Source organism: Emydura macquarii, unplaced genomic scaffold (assembly GCF_026122565.2).
Source record: "Emydura macquarii macquarii isolate MOO-44397 ecotype Brisbane River unplaced genomic scaffold, CSIRO-AGI_Emac_v2 contig_1644, whole genome shotgun sequence".
Lineage (NCBI taxonomy): Eukaryota > Metazoa > Chordata > Testudines > Chelidae > Emydura > Emydura macquarii.
In genome coordinates, this window is record NW_027131781.1 from 18,782,766 (window position 1) to 18,800,277 (window position 17,512).

At 39.6% G+C, this 17,512-nt stretch overlaps 1 protein-coding gene across 2 annotated transcripts; it reads right to left on the reverse strand.

Annotated features, from left to right (window-relative positions):
* Positions 1-438: 438 nt before the first annotated feature.
* Positions 439-15,666, reverse strand: DUT (deoxyuridine triphosphatase). 2 transcript variants are annotated; one of them, XM_067556126.1, is made up of 7 exons: positions 15,415-15,666; positions 14,609-14,741; positions 13,468-13,559; positions 10,842-10,886; positions 2,298-2,372; positions 1,319-1,389; positions 439-564 (listed from the first exon to the last, which is right to left on the reverse strand). In XM_067556126.1, exons 1-7 carry the CDS (start codon positions 15,461-15,463, stop codon positions 508-510), a joined length of 522 nt encoding a protein of 173 aa, XP_067412227.1. In that variant the 5' UTR covers positions 15,464-15,666; the 3' UTR covers positions 439-507. The 2 variants fall into 2 exon arrangements, with proteins under 2 accessions (XP_067412227.1, XP_067412226.1); XM_067556125.1 differs by having other exon boundaries at positions 14,609-14,744.
* Positions 15,667-17,512: the final 1,846 nt, after the last annotated feature.

Genomic DNA, 17,512 nt, shown 5'->3' on the forward strand with positions numbered 1-17,512 from the left:
TTTGTATTAAGCATGCTTTTCACTATACAGCATCAGGGCATAAGGCAACTCACTTTTTGGAGACTAAGATGTTTTTCTTTAATCTATTGTAAGATCGCTTCAGACACTTACTAGATTTCTCTTGCAAAAGACTACTTATCTGAAGATGTAAAACTAGCTTGGACAAAAGTGACAATGTAACTAGTACATTAAACTTCCATCTCAAAAGACATACTGCTTCAGGTCTTTAGGAGTTAACAAAAAATACTTGGCGAAATCACTTGTGCAGATTTCTGTGTTGCAAATCAGCATGCTGTTCAACATCACCTCCTATCACTTTGGAAGTGGACAAGAGGGCAGAGATTTTTAGAAGCTTGTACAATGCTTGTGTTAAGAGTTCCTTACTTTCACAAAGCCTAAAATTCCAACTCCCCTTTTGAAACAATTCTTGAAAGACAGTTTACAAAAAGAACCTTTATTCAATAAAATCCAAATACAATAAGAATTTATTACATCTAACATCTCTCTTCAATTCTGGCCAGTAGAACCGAAGCCACCTGCCCCACGTTCAGTGTCATCTAGAATCTGAAAGATCAATAATGTTAGCTTTTTAAAGACTTATGCTTATAATGTAGACTCGTTTGTTTCTTTTTTGCATGCTCTTCATCTTCCACAAAGAAAAATCAGTATATTTTCATTTATAGAGATCTTTACTGCACTGCACAAGAAATGCATAAAGAAGCTACAATTTTTTAAACTAAAATTAAGTTCAGGAGTCAAAAGAATAGACATTAAAATATATTTTCGCAATACCTGACATGTCTAAAATACAAGTCTGCCATATTTTCAAAGACAATAATTTAAAGCTGTAAATTGCTCATCTCCAAGTAAAATTGCATCAATTTTTTTTTCAGTTTCTTTTAATTGGTTGTTTCAGGGTGGGATTATCACTCCATTCCTTCTCTTGCACTGACATGGGCAAATTGCTTTGTTTGTCAAAAATTACAGTTTAAGATTTCAAAAGAACTTAAGCAGACACCTACAAATTGAAATTATCCCAGATTTCTAGTAAACACCAATGTTTGTCATTTTTATATTTAAGAATCACTGACTTTAAACTCTTCATATCCTCAACCTCCAACATGTTTGTATAGACTTAAGTATTAAACTGCAGACATTTTCCTTTTTAATTCAAACAACGATAAATTACATCATGTTACAGGCAGCAATGCAAGTAAATGACTTTGAAAAGTCAAGTTTTTCTCTGAATTGAGACACTAAATACAGCTCCTCCTGTATACTCATAGAATAATGCAAGTGTTTCATTCCAGTAACTTACCTGAACTTCCTCCAACTCAGGATAGAAGATGCGTTCACAGATCAGCTGGGCAATTCTGTCCCCTTTTTTAACTTAAGAGAAATTAATACGTTGTTACTTTTTTTTTTTTTAAAGTAACGAGCCCAATGTAATTTCAACCTCCATATTTAAGACTCTCATAAAACATTATGGTTGTAGCATTAAATTTTAAACTTAAATTATGTATCTAGACATCAGTAGCAACTTGAGTTCAGGCTATGTGCAGAAATTTGCACTTTAAGCAAGACAAACTCACTCAACTTCCCACTAATCACTAAATTTAGTTTAATAACTTCAGACAAGTGAATTTTCCATGTCAGGTTTTCCAGAGAAATATTTATTAACTTTTGCAGACAATGTATTAAGTGCTTCCTTTTTGAAATGCAACCCAGTATTTCTCTTTCCTTTGAATTTCTCTACATAGGTAACAGCCCCCACAAACTCAAAATACATTCTGATTACATCTAGGAGCACAGAGGAAGTAGAATAGTAAAACATTGGAGGGGTGAGCATCTTTGTGTTTGTGGGAAGGGAGAGGGAAAGTAGCATACCTGATGGTAAGCCATCCCTTTCACCACACACTAATCCTCCCTCCAGGCTCCAGAAGAGACATTCATCATTTCCAGCTATTATCCCCCTTGGTCCATGAGACTGGGGCTCCTCTTGTGGTGAACCATAGGGAAATTTGCCAGATGAAAAAACCAGCCCTGGGCAGAGCTGGTAGCTTAGTCCTGGAGCTAAAAGTCTTTCCATGACACCTGTTATACTGGGAGCAGAAGACTTCATGGTTGTAGGTTGCAATGCATGGATGAGGATTTAGTTGATTTTCCATGTGTTTACAGGAAGGCATATACTCTTAATGAAGGGTGAACAGTTAAGATTTTGCTAGGGAATATGCTAATATCAAGTTTTGTAGGCTGACTGAAACCTCAAATACAGATTTCCTCAATCTAATGCTTACCTTCAAAAGCTTCCTTGCCGAAATTAAAAAGTACAACACCAATATTTCCTCTGTAATCCTCATCTATGACCCCAGCTGTAATAAAGGGAGTAATTAAGAGCTAACTACAATTGCTGGAGAGATATTAATATCAAGGAAGAAAAATATTCATGAAATACTCATTTAGATTAGTAGATACATTTCAGCACATTAAGTGTATCCATTCATCCTCTAAAGAGAGTAGATATTAAAATACTGGAGTATCCAAATGCAAGTCTAATTTGCAGTGATTACAAACTAAAAAGACCCCATTATGTTTTTCTAGACAGTGTTATTTCTAAAATTTAACATGCATATTTCAACAAGCATTTAATACCACTGTGTTTAAGTGATGTTGTGATGGTTTCTTTTGTCTATCTCATATAGGAGATTAAACAAATTTAGCTGAGAAAGGGACTGCATCAAATTGGTTGTTTAGAATAGATTTATTTTGGATTTAAAAGGTATATTAAATATACTATTGCAATTTGAGGTTCTCAAGAATACAGTGGCAATATAATAGCAAATACAGTCCACTTTTGTAATACTAAGTACTGCTCTTCCAGAACCAAGCAGGATGTTTTTAGCCTGATCGCTTTACTTTATAAATCCAACTATCCAAAAGTCCAATCCAACACAACAGCAGTTGGATTTCTAAAATAAGGACTGTCATTCATTTAGTATAACTGTACAACAAAAACTAGCTTCAAATGTTTTAGATAGCTGCATTTACAAAATATTACAAGTTCCTTAAATAAATGTAGTTCAGCAGATTAACTACCAATATACATTGCAGTGTTCAAACTAGGCACTAACCTGGAAAAAACATAATTTTCAGATGCACAAGCTACATTTCCAGAACAAACACTGGAAATTGATGGGATTTCTTGTGGAGAAAATCCATTTTGAAGTTTCTTTATAAGAATAATCCAACTGCTTAAGTTACATTTGGCTTCACATTGTTCTGAGAAATGTATATAAAATATTCCCTTTATAGAAGAGACACGCCAGAGGAAGTTCAACTTGTAATGTGGCTGTTTGGCTGTTTTGTGTGAATTTTTATGTTAAACCACAATCCATACACTTAAGGAAATAAGAGAATCAAGTTTGATTCTCTGTTCTTTACTTATCCTGCTGTGTGCAAATACTGCAGCATATATGGTTATGTAAAATTACCTCACATAATCTCTTCAAAATCTAGACATAACATGATGTGGAAAACGTAGTATTTTCACAATTACTCTGCATTTCCTTGCTTTTATTTGATCAGCTCACAATACTGTGTGCCAAATTTTCCTTCAGCCATCAATTAAGGTGCCAGCAAAAACTGAAGAATTACTTTGTACACAATCTGCTTCCTGCCTGTGAAAATGTATGCCCTGCTTAAAGCAATTAAAAATACAAATTTAAAGAAAAAAGTCCTGTTAGGCCACTTTTTAGTCCTGATAGACATACTTTGTTTTTCAGAAAAAACTCACTTATTCCATGCTAAAGCTATTTGTTTTTTTGTTTTGTTTTTGTTTTTTTTAAGTGAACCACTGTCAAAATAGCAGCAAACAAAACATGAGCAGTCTCATGGCAGCATGGCTGCTGCACCTAGTTGTTACCCAACATATATAAACTTTATGGAAAGTTACCATCACTGACATGGAGACTGTTCCTAGGTTTGTTCACTGCTACTTTGAAAACGGTCCAACTAAAATGGTGGCAGAAGCCAATAATGCTTCAGCTACACTGAAGATCCCATTAGATCAGTTGAACTGATGATTGCACCAGGGTAATTTTGGAAAGTTTCTCTAATGTAGATTAAATCCATAGTCCAAGTCTATGCACAAGATTGCACTGTTAACTAGGTTTAAAAAAAAAAAAATTAGTTAAAGCAGTGCAAGGGCATGTGCAGAAAAGACAAGAGCCAGAACCCAATACATGACAGTAACATGAAACACTTATCTCCTATAATAGTGTTACACTTTGCATTTGTTCAGCACCTTTAATCAAAAGATCTAGAGCTCTGGCACAAGCATTAAGCCTCACGTTGCATAAGTCTTAGGTGCATTTGTAAATGGGTAAACAGAGACACAAGACATTTTACCATGATAAAGTGAGTGAGTCCATGGTAGAACTAAGACTGCAACAAGAATTCCAACTCAGACTAGATCTCCTCACTAATTTCAGTGTATTATGCAAATAGTTTCTCTTACTTTAAAGTACATTATCATTCAGCCATCATTATCCATGTTCCATGGACACTGTGTGATGGGAACCATAGCCTGGCCGGAATATATGAACTTAAAAATATGACTGGCTATTTTATATTCTTAGCCTTACTTAAATTCTTCTTTAAATAGAACATCCACTAATTCAGAGCATTTTCTGAAGGAAAGCAATGTGGTTGGAGGGTTTAGAGAGAACATATAGTGCACACAAATAAGCTTTTAAATGTTTACCAAAAAGCATTAAGGCCCAGATATTTAAAGGTATTTAGGTGTTCCTGCGCTCACCATGGCAATGCATAACTGATTTAAGAGCCTAAATCCCACTGGCAGTTGATGGGATTTAGGATCCTAAATCAGTTAGGCACTGCCATGCTGAGTGCAGCAACACCTAAATGCCACCTATTACAAAGACTGAAAATAGAATTTGCTAATTTAATATATCAGAACTAGTTTTACTTCAAAAAGTAATACACAAAATACTCTTTAGTGGTTGGACTTTGCGTGTTGATAGATTACTACAGTCCTAGTATTTTTAAAAGCTCAGTCTTCCTCTAAAGTAAGTACAACTGAGATTTAGACAGCCTGCTTAAATTTATACATATAAAAACCTAAATTTAGTGCTGCTCTCTGGTTGAAGTTTGTCAGAATTCCACAGAAGAGAAGAATTCTGGCAATTTCAAACTGAATCTAACTCCCACATATTTAAGTCCTCAAAAGTAAATTCCCTTTCCATGTAATGCTAAAGCCATACTTGCAATGCAGGTTTAGGTCGCTTTAGAGTGGAGTACTTACTGCTAATTTACCTTCTTGATCAGCCAGCTACTGGTATTATTTTCTGGGAAAACAGAAAATGTGTACAGCTCATGCCCATTCTAGTAATTAAAGTGGTGTTCTTCTGTACCGTGCTTACTGAAGACTAATTATCTCTGTAGTAAAGTTCATGTTATTCTAAGAGTCTAGTTAAAGACAAAGACAATGAATTTTTTTTTAAAAAAAAAACCTGTCAATTGTGTGAATCTGTTTATTCTAAAATAAGATACCAGCCTCTGGCAGAAATTGAGTCAAAGTAAGATATTTTAATTGGCAATTTAAGAATGTGCAGTAAACCAAAAATAAAATTATGTTTAGTGACATTCACACCTTTTGCTTTACAAAGAAAAGTTAAGAGGGTCGTCAGTGTGCCTTAGTGCTCATAAAAATAAACAGTTAAACTCAGGAATAATGAGTGGGGAAGAAACCAGTGCCACTCCATTAAATAAGATGGCTTTGACCATCAGCAAGACCTCTCTCCCCAGAGCCTCCTACCAGGAATGCTGAAACAAAGCCACAATAGTCAAGGTCCCTAGCTAGTGTAAACTGGCATAGCTCTACTGAGTTAAGATGCCCCTTTAAGTGTTAAGTTAAATCCGAGAGTTAACGTTTTAATTTTTAGAGTTACTTTACTGCAGGTTAAGTTTTAAATGGTCAGTTATTATAAATTCTTGTTACTTTATTTAGTGCCAGACAATTTTTGTTGAGTTTGAGGGGAACATCACTGACTCCAATGGAATTATGCTAATTTACACCAGTTGAGGAGGATCTGGCCTGAAGTCTTTCCTGTACTTTTTACTGGCTGGGTCTTTGAAAGTAGGAAAGCTTCATAACGCTGCTTCAGTAACCCAATCTCAAACTAGTACTGTAGCTTAGTCACTATGACATGCTGAAAGAGTTTGCTGTAAAGCTGCCATCCAAATATTTTCCTTAAAGAACAGGCTCCTGCTTTTTCTGATCATCCCCTCAAATGTTGCCATGGAGATTTGGCATTGATGTGCCATCTCCATTTCACCACTTCCCTGAAACAAACAGCACATGTAACAGACAAAATAGCCTGAGTACTGTTTCTTGCTGAGTTAACATTTAACAAACACAAAATTCAGGTCTGTTTAATGGCCCTGGCTCCCTCGTACTGTATTCTTAAAAACATATCTTGTTCCCAGGCATCTCAGGGCCAAATTCTGTACTTAAATGTGCATGTGCAACTCCAGCTGAAGTCCAAGGGAGTTGAATGCATATATTTTAAGGACTAAATCCTGCCTTGAAGTGATGTTCCAAGAACACCAAATTCAGTCATAGCAAGGTTAAATACCTCACCTTCTTTGTAAGTGAACTAGTAGACCCCTTTCTCAAGATGACTAAACCTGCCCTTCTTAAAAGCTGTTATGCACTATTTATCTCTAAAAGTCATAACCTCACCCATTTACTGATTCATTAAGCCTGAAGATCCAGATTATCCTCTCCACCAATACAGCCTGAATTCCCAGGTTACAGAGAAGTGCTGCCTATGAGCTTCATCTCCTTCCTTCTCTCAGACAACCAGAAATTTATCTGCAGGGTTGTTAGGAGATTAAGGTGGAGCATTGAACCAGCCACCCTACATGGCAGAATCTGTATACTTCAAGTGATTTTTACAGAGAAGTAGAGTGCTTACAGCAGAATTAACTGCCACTGAGTCCCTTCAAGCAGCAGCAGGGGACTCAGCCAGTGACAGTACATGGAATCATGCTGACAGAGGAAACGGGCAGGGTATCCAGCCTATGTGGCGACACCCTTCACACCAATCCCCCTGAGCCTGAGAGTTTGAAGGTTCTGCTCCATGCACAGTCAGAGCTCTCTTCAAACTCCTACTTGAGGAGAATTTCCTGATTTATTTTTTTGGTAAGGTTAATTTCACTATTCAGTCCGTCTCTTGCCTTCTGAAGGTTTACCACTTGAGAGGATGATCCAGCTTTAAGAAATGAAATGAGGAAGAGAAATATATCCTCCTCATGAGTTAAAGGCTATGTCTGATAAAAGTCAAGTTAAGGGGAGTGGGGAGTTTAGTCACAGAAATAACTGTCAAAACCAGCCATAGTAGAAAAAGAATAAACCACTGAAATGATCATTACACTGGATAGAACCAGCTTAATGATTTACCACCACCTCCTACGGTGCAGTTATGAATTACACTGGTTATAATGATTCTGTAGTCTGATAGGATATCTTTTCTAATAGAGCCAGGAATCATAATCATGCTCTGCAATGTATATGAAAAGTTCTCTTTTTTTGGGGATGGGGTAGAGATGATTTCTGCCCTGAAAGCATACATGCTATAGGTTAGATCTGCCCTTGGAACCTAAAGCTAAGATGTGATAAGGAGCAATGATTTTGGAATATGCTGCAGCCATTGCCACTAATTTAGTGCTGTGCTGAATGAAATGGCAAAAATGCTGTCAGAGCCATGTTAATTTCAAGCTCCATTAGAAACACAGCAGGGTAAAAAAGTTTGCCAAATAGAAAAAGGGTTGGCAAGGAAAGAATTTAAAAGAGTATTCCAACAGAGTTTTTTAAAAAAAATGCACCACTGAGACTGATCAACTTCTGGTGTTTGCATTCAAACTATATTCTCGATCACAAAATGTAAAGGTCCTTGAGGCAGGAACCTAAACATCCTCTGTTCTGTACAGGAAGAGGCACTCAATTTAAGTAATTGGTGTGGATTAACAGGAGGTAGCAGTTCTGAAGTTTGGTCTCCTTAAGGTTAATGTAACAGACCTCTTAGGATTCTACTATTCAAAAACAGCAAGTTACAACACTTATACACTCTCTTAAACACTAGGACACTTTTCTACATGATCTACTTTGGGTGGAAAGCATCTAAAAGTCACTGCTGGAAAAATCTTGCATTGGAACTGGCAGAGTGATATACTGACTTCACGCAAAAGCCCTTACTCTGTCAAGACTCTGGCATGTCACTTGTTGGAAAACCACCCACACCTACCAGATGTGGATTCTGAACAGAATCCTGTATGCTCAATTTTTCCCCTTGGCCCCTTCTTTACAGCCTGAGACCTCTGACAATACATTTGTATTGAAATAAAACATTTCTCCGTTATGTCAAGTGTGCTTATGTGAGACACTGAGATCCAGTAAAACATATCAATGTCTGATATTTTCATAAAAGGCACCCTACCAATTGTCATGATTATTTTCACTTATGGTGTGGAACTGTCATCTTTTTCAAAATGCTGAACACAAAAGCTAAATATCAGGTTTCACAGTTAAGCGTTCAAGTCAGGAAATACCAAAATTACTCTTTCCCCACTGTTATCCCAGTTTATATGCATTAATAGTCTTATTATATGATCACAATTCTTTTTTTACAACCTCAGGGCATCTATCTTATCATACAATATTTTATGTATACCAGATAGTCCAGGAAAGTCTTTGGGTCAGATCATGTCTGTCCAATGGAACAAAGGCAAAGAGAAGAGCGCTTCCCTACGAGGTCAACACAGGATCCCCCTGAAGTAGGATGAATCCCCTGTGGCATTAGGCAGGCATAGTTCCCCCTACCTCCAATCTTGGACATAGGGAATATGTCGGGGTAGCGTCAGACCTTTATGTTCCAGTCATCCTCAACTGGTTTACAGGGCCCTTAAGTTGCTCTAAATTAAACTGGGAGCTGTTTCAGCTTTGGCTCCAAGATCAGGGAGGGAAACAGATGGCTTAGATCCATCTTTCCCCACCTCCCCGGGGCCTGTACTGGCTGCAGCTCAACTGCACCAAGGATCTGGACCTTTATATACAATGACTTGCATTGAGTGTGATGAAAGGTGTGGCTGAGGGGAAGGTGGTACAGCTGGGGTTTTCCTATAACCTACTTATTTTAGGTATCCTATCTGCAAATAAAGAGGAGCTTGTCTTGGCAGATATTTGTAACTGCAACTGACTTTATATATTCAGAAGAAGATATCACATATCCTCATTCTTCAAAACCACACTAATTTTACTAGATCTATAGATTGAATGGAAGCTATAAAATTTAAGTTACCTTTCTGTTTCCAAAGCCTTTTTCTAGAACAACGATGTAGAAAGTTAAGGGTAACTTTCAAATTTGTCTCTTTGATTCTTTACCTCATTCTTTCCCACCAAGTTTTGATTAATAAGATGTAAAACCATAGTATCTTTTACTAGGTCAAAGCTAAGTCTTCATCTTCATAATCAGAAAATGGCTAATTATTAAGAACAGATTTGGAAATAAATTTCCAATGCTTATACTGTTGGTATTCAGAAATGTTTTCTTATACCCATTTAAATGTTTTATATGCCAACAACCTTTAAATATTAAACTTTTTGTAATTATTAGCTTACAAAATGTCTTATTTGAAGATTTCTGTATACTGCAAGTCATGTTACAGATTTTAATCCAAAGTAAATGGGCAAGGAAAAAGATAATAGTCTAATGGAGGAAACTGGATGTAGAAATTAGCTACCCTTGATGCCAACATTTTGGTTGTTATAATTATTACTAAGTAGCAGCTAAATAGCATGTTTAAGACTATTTCCAAGGCATCAAAAACACTGAATTAATAAGAGAACATGAAAGTACAAAGTACAGTAATAATGGGATGACTAACAGAAGCAAGGACATTCACAATTAAGTCTGAAATTCTGAGATGATGATTACATCTTTGGGCAAAACAATAAATAGGTACAAAAGAATGGAACAATTAGTTTTAATGCAAGAAAACAAAACAACAAGGGGGTTCTGATTTAACAGGAAAGTAAGTCAGTAGTTAGTCGAGAGTGCAAAGCAGCAAGCCCTTTTAGAAAGTATAGGTCTTACTGAACAAGACAGAAAGATACAAAGAGAACAAGGAAAAAAATAATCCCTAGTACTTACCTACAGTATACAGTAAACCCCAGAACTGCAAGAGGTGGTTATGAAAAGGTCTAAATTCAACCTTAATGTAAATGGGTTCATGCTAAAGTTGAATTTGGTCCCAACGCTTTATTTAAAGTTGAGAGATGCAGGGGAACATGTGTTGTACTTAGTTTGATTATCATCATCATTTGGTTGATTAATGTTTATTAGACAGGCATTTGACCCATAAAGCACTCAGAGAGAATACCATTTGGTGACTATTTTCTATATCTGGAAAAAAAAATCAATATGCAGATTAGAAAAGAAATGGTTTTATTGGAGCCCAAAAATGTGATCTAAACTTTCTTCTTACCAGTCCAAAATAATCTGGAAGACAGGTAAGGAAATGAAAACCTTAAATAAGCAAGATTCAGTCCAAATAGAGTTTGGGAATTTATATACTGGGATGAATATATGATTGAAAATCTTAAATTAGTTTCCATTTATTTTAATGAAACCCTGAAAAGAAATGTTATTAATGAAGCTGTAGTTGTCACTTTATGGTTTTAGTCTCTGAATCTCACTTTGACATAAAGAATTATAAATAAATAAAAGAATAAATATGTAAAATGAACAAAAACATCTTACCACCAACATCTATGAAGTGTTTTGCAGCTAATCCAGAACGTGGGGCTAGAAAATGAAAAATATTTTTTGAAGTTTAAGAAAACCTTCTGAAAATGAATTTTAGTATGCATTTTATGTTAGATAGGTTGCTCAAAATCAGCAAGTCCCACAAACAAAAGCTCTGTTCTAGCCCCTTCCAAAATGTACATGTAATCCTACAAAATTTACAGCAAGTGTTATTACATGGCTGCAGTAAGTGACAGTATCAACAGTTGCAGGCTATAATAAGATTGCAGGTTAAATTAATTAGGTGTATGATTGTTTATTGTAACTGAAGTGTGTTGTTTCACCTTGAAACATCACTAAAAGAAAGGTAGTTCAGACTATGGCCATTTATATTAATCCTTGGCACTTCTTGACATTACCATTGAAACGTCTGTTCCACAGTAATCACTATAAACAAGTCAGGTATAGTGCAATGCACTCTATTTTCAAAAAACAATATACCTAGTTCACTTAAAACTGCAATTCTGGTGTAGCCTGCAACCTACTGACAGTTGCTAATGTAAGTTAATTGTTGCTAAGGCTTTACTTTACTTCACTTCAGGCTGCTTTGCTGATTTACTATGGGGGTTAAATGTTACCTTATTAGCTTTTCCTATTTCCAAAAAGATTTTAAAATTGTACATTTCTCTCATCTTCAGCCAATCTCCCGTTTCGGAGAATTTAGTAGTAAGTAGTGTTGGAAACACTGATTGGTCATTTTTCGATTTTGGGATGGCTGTTGATCTTTTATTTCATTACACATTTGAATACACTACACTTGGAACCCAGGACAGGCTTCTTCCTTTACCACTTGTGAATCTATGTAATTATTCTGTGTGTAAAGAATGAGAAATAGTAGCAGAAACCTAAGGAAGTACCTCAATTCTTACCTGGAGGGATCACCACTAAAGAATGTAGTTCAGACTACAGGCCAAGGATAAAATGTCTTTCTTGACATTACCAAGAAAAGGACACTAGTGCCAATTGTGGAAATTGTTTTGTTAATAAGACAGCCATTACTGAATAACCCACATCAACACAGAATCAAAGCACCTCAAGTATTTAAAAAGAGAAACATCTTTTCTTACCAGCCTGTAGAAGAAATATAGCTTGATTAGTTTATACAAGTTTTCTATGTCAAGAACTTGGTGGGTAATCAAAATCAGGGAGCTTTGCATTTAGTTCTGAAATGTTCCATGTTCCAATAGGAACTTGATTAAAATACCAATTAATTTTTCATAGGCCTACCAATAGCAATCTGAGTTATTTCCACTAGGATATGCTGATTAAGTTATACTCTACCTTGACACTTTTTTCAATATTCTTAAGAGAATTATTTAAAATATTACTTTAACCAGATCAGCTGCTTTGACCTAAAGTTAGTGTACTATTTTAAATATATTTTGTGATTTTCTCATCAGTTTTAGAACATTGTTTTAAATCCTGTGTAACTGACCCATAGTATGTGTGTGATACTACACATCACTGTGCACTAGAGAGCCAAAAAATTTATTTATATATATATATATATATATATATATATATATATATATATATATATATATAGGTTCTATAACAGTTCAAACAAGTTATGCACATTTTTATTAGCAAAGTATTTTACGTAGTTTATCGGACCTACGGTGACCAACTGTCCCGCAAATCGTAATTGGATCCTTTGTCCCACGTCCCACAATGACTACACAATGTCCTGCAAAATATAGAGGTGGGGTGGCTGCCCCGCCGGGCTGCTCTGCTCCGCACAGGGTTAGGAATTGGTGGGGCCGCCCAGCCGGGCTGCTCCGCTCCACCTTGGACTCAGGAAGGATTGGGGAGGCTCAGGGCTGGCTGGCATGCAAGCGCATGGGGGCAAAGGGAAGGCACAACAGGGGCAGGGAGAGGTGGGAAAGGGCTTCCGGCGGAAGGGCAGGGCCAGGCGTGGGACAGGGCTGTTTAACTTGCTAGCAAGCTAGCTACATCGATGTAGCTAGCTACTGAATGCAGAATTTAGTTAAATGTGTTGGTTTAACTATCTACAACTTCCTGAAATGGGCTATTTTGCTATGGGGCAAAATTAGTTCTTTTGGTTACATTAAAGGGATTTATTTATTTTAATTTCGCCGTGTCCCGCGATGTCCCACAAATGAGATCACACTGTCCTGAAATTGGACTCATGTCAGTAGGTCACCCTAGTTTATCCTAAGTCGTCCACTAAATCTTCAAATGTTTTCACCAAAAGGTGTGGTAATGATTAAGTAGCATGTTACCTAACTAGAAAATTAGGTTCAAGATAATTAAATTAAGTCACAATCAGTGGGTTCTAGTTAAAGGAGTCCAGTAAGGAGCAGTCTAGACAGAGGAATTACATCATTTAACCACATTCACTTTATGAAGATTTACTTTAATGGGTACACCCTTTTGTGCAGCCAATCAAACTGGTTTAAGAGCATCCTTGCAAAGGAATGGCACCTATTTAACTAAATCAGTATAGAAACGGACATTGTTATATGGTGCAATTTCTGCATATGTAGATTAAACCTCAAGGCAAGCCACTGGGGCAAATGAGATTTTTTCAGTGAAGTTTTTCTACAGTTTGCTAACTTACCTATTCTGCCATAACATCCTGATGGGAGGGAGATCTGAATGTCAGTTTTCACTATGGCTTTTTCCATAGCAGGAATCACATAATCATAGGCACTAAATAAAGCAAGCGAACAAATACATGTCAACAATTACTTAGAATGTTTTGGGTATTTTCTTCTTAGTAACTTAATGACAAAATATAGGTACTCATAATTACACATGGTAATGATGGGGGGAGAAAAATTATCATAATGTTAGTGTAAAAGCCATGTACAAATCTGCAAAATTTGATTCAGATATTCGGACTTGGCAGAGCCTGACAAATTGTCTGTGCTGATCCAATTGCAGGACTTAGAAAAAGGCTGGTAACAGTAATACAGTGACCACATCTTGCTGGCACTGGCTAGCATATGGATCTTGAGGAAGAAGTGATATTTGAGCACCTGGAGGAGGCAAGGGAAGGCTCTGTATGGAGCGGCAAGTCTTTTCCACATGCAGCAAAGAATGTGGAAGTAGATATAAAAACAAGCATAGTGGAGACAAAGGAATGGCCATGTGAGCAAAGGGTGTATGTGTATGTCCCTAGGAAGCCAATGAAAGGATTCAAAATGTAGTGACCTGGCCAAAGAGGAAGATGCTAGCTACTGGGTGCGCTGGAGGAGAGTAGAAAGGGAAATGGGGGGGCCAAAGTGGAGGCGGATGCAGAAGTGATTCAAGACCTTCACATAAGCTGTCACCTCTAGCGTGCAGTGAGACACCCTGCAGAGACACGGATTGTGATGTGAGTGGCTCGTTTTTGTGTCACTGCAGTGAGAGTGTCTACACAGAGTGCAGCTCTGGGTTAGCTCACCAGGTTGGTGTCGGGGCCATGCCACGCTCCTAGGCCAACCAGCCCTAGAACCAAGGAGCCGCAGAGCCCAGCACCGCTCAGCAGGGGCGGGCGGCTGGGCCAATGCAACCGCGCTTGGCTCTGCGGCGGGGCAGGCACAGGGAAGCTCCGAAGGTGGTGGCGGGCCCCGCAGGGCAACCACTCGCCCTCTACCCACTACCCAGGAGAAGCTGCTCCGCTCAACGGGCGCAGCCTCGGGGACATTAAGCCCGAGGGGGAGGGGATTGATCCCCGATGCAGGCGGCACGAAGGGAGGAGCGCGGCGGGCTCTCACCTGTACAGGTCGTAGCCGGCTGCCCGGGCCGAGCCTCGGGACGGGGTGGAGGCGTTCTCGGAGAGCTTGGCGAAGCGGAGCCGCTGGTCTGGCCCCGAGACCTTGAGCCTTTTGCTGGGGGACACGGCGGGGTCTGCTTCGGAGCACGGCATGGGGAGAGCGGGCGAGAGAGACACACGAGGGGACGGATGGTGGGCGCTGCTGCTAACTGGCGAGCGAAGGGGAGGAGCGAGCGCTTCCCGCCCGCGCCATTCTAACCGTTACCCCGGCCCGGCCCATGGGGGCGGGGCAGGCAGGAGTCGACAGGCCGAGGGGCCCTGGCCTCTCTGCGGGTAAGGACCGGGCTCTTCCTGAGTCCCGATCCCGCCCCACCCCCACACAGCCGCCCGGGAGTGGTACCCGGCTCTGTCCCGGTGGCTCGGCCGTGGGCTCTCGATCGGGCACTCCGCCGCCCTATGAGCTGTGGCGTGGCCAGGCAGGAGGCTCCTCAGGGATCCCCCGGCTCAGAGGCCGGCAACGCCGGCGCAGAAAGCGGCTCTGTAAAACCACCACGTCGCCTAGAACGACCCCCGGCTCTGCGACACCGCGCGGAGCCCTGCAAAGCCCGCCCTGCAATACCAACCTGGCCCTGCGGGCCCGCACTGACTCAGCTGCGCCGGCCGGCCTGCCTGCAACCCAGTCGACTCGCTTCCCGCCCCCCACCTCTGGGCGTGGAGCTCAGCCCCTCTCCTCCGCAGATTGTGCTGCGGCGCAAAGCGGGCCGGCTGCACAGGGTTAATATCGCCGCAGCCCCTCTCTCCCCTTACTGTGTCTGTGGAGGCGCGGGAGCTGCCTGAGGAGGCGTTTGGCCAGCATGGCGTCTGCTGCTGCAGCTCGCGGGGGGAGAGAGGAAGACACACAACAACAGCACAGCAGCGAAGTCTGGCCGGGCTGCCTCGTTGCCTGCCTGGCTGCAGACCTCGCTTGGCGCACCAGCCGCTGCCCCTATAATCCCCGAGGCAGTGATTGCTTTGCAGGCTCGTCGCGCGGCGCTACTTGCAAGAAGGGTCCCTGTCTGTTGAGAGCCAGACCCACGCCTTCCGCACTGCCCGCTTTGTCCCTACTACTACTACCCCTGGGCAATGGGCATCGGGATTCGGCCCAGCTGTGGTCTCCTCTCAGCTCGTCAGCTAGAGGGAGGTGGGAGCCGCCCAGGAAACGCCGGGTGCTTGCAGGTAGCAGGGATGGCTTGTTCAGAAATCAGTAGGTGGCATCCACTGAGCCAGTGCCCGTGCACAGGGCAACTGTGCTGCTAGAGGGGTGTTTCAGATGGGATGTAGAAATGATGGCATGGGTCAGCAAAGTTCCCCTGGTACTTTCCACAGCGATCAAAAATGTATAGGGCTTTGGCTGCCATTCACTTTGAATAATTACTCATATGGGCCTCTGGTACTTCACTGTGTGGTAGGCTGCTGTTATCTCCAGTCACAGAGAGAAATTAAGTGAGGGGATATCTGTGGTAGGGTCAGGAATTAAACCTTTCTCGCATGAGCTCTAAGTCAGCACCTTAACCACAAGACCATCTCTTTATTACGCAATAGTATGGTAGAATCTGGCGAGAAGTCCTTCCTGATAACACTGGCACTTCTGGTTTACATAATTCTAGAAACGTTTTATAAGTAAAACAAAAAACTTGTCTCAGATGAAGGCAAAAACACTCCCATCCCATAAACAACCTCCAAATCCAGTCTTCAAGGAAAAAAAATTGATCAGTGGAAAAAATCCTTGATTTTTATGAGGAGGGTCAGCTATTTCCACTGGCCCTTTAATGTAGTCATCTAGTTTCTGCTTAAATAGAATACTGTTTGAGTCCACCACCTCATATGGATGTTTATTGCACTTTTTTCACCATACTCTGTAAAATAATATCTTCTTAAATCATACATAGTATTCCCTTAGATCTGGTTTGACCCAGAATCTGAACATCAGATTTATGTGTACAAAAGTGCACGCCCACTTTTACACTGCATTTTTTTGTGCATACAGTCAGAGCTTTGGGTTAAAAATTGAGTCCTCTAAATTTTTGTGTGCCAAAGTTCCATTTATGGATTTGATTAAAGTCATTTCAGTAAAGATCAAAGGATATAAATGTGACTTTATGTGTCACGTTTTTAAAAATGCAGCTAGAAGGCAGCCATAGGTGGTAGAACCATTGCTACTAGCTGTAACCCAATTGTAGAAAATAGATGTTTTGCACATGCTTGGTTTGGGGTTGTTTGTCACTGCTATTAGGCACTTTCTGTTTCACAATTGTGCTGTTTTGCATGAGGAAGAGTGTAGGATATTAGTCCATTACACAGAAAATGTTAAAATATAATACTTTATATTATTTTTTACAAAGGTATGTATATGGGGAGAAAAGCAAATTAAATATATACAGAAGAGTAACACTCTGGGGGTTTCCATAGCTAATCATAAATGATTGCTTTCACAGACAGACCTGTATGTATGGGATGTAACACCCTCTAATTAACACAGCAAAGGAAGGAGCTTATTTTATAAATAGTCTGTCCCCCATTTTGAATTCCTCTTCACCAAAGAGTCACCAGCTCTGGCTATAAAAAACAGATAAAAAGAAGTGAAATCTTAAAATCATGTGAAAGTGAAAAGAGCATAGGGAAAGGGGTAAATACAGAAAGAGAGTGAGAATGAATCTTGTAGAAGTGTGAATGCTCTTTCCATCTTATGGACTCTCAAATCATAAAATAAATTAAAAGAGAAACATCTTTGTTTAATTAGGCATTGTCTAGAATGGGCGTATGTTAGTCCTCCCTTTCATACCATTACAGAAAAAAGCAAATGTTTGCGTACCTGCATAGCGGTCACCCCTAAAATCTTTTCAAGTGTCATTTTTAATAGTTAAAG

Excerpts from the sequence above, each read along its gene's own strand:
- DUT (XM_067556125.1), bottom strand. The coding sequence starts at position 15,463 with ATGCTGGCCAAACGCCTCCTCAGGCAGCTCCCGCGCCTCCACAGACAC. Across the intron at positions 13,560-14,608 it reads GCCGGCTACGACCTGTACAG|TGCCTATGATTATGTGATTC; the intron begins GTGAGAGCCCGC and ends TGCTTTATTTAG. Across the intron at positions 1,390-2,297 it reads CGGCAAGGAAGCTTTTGAAG|TTAAAAAAGGGGACAGAATT; the intron begins GTAAGCATTAGA and ends ATTTCTCTTAAG.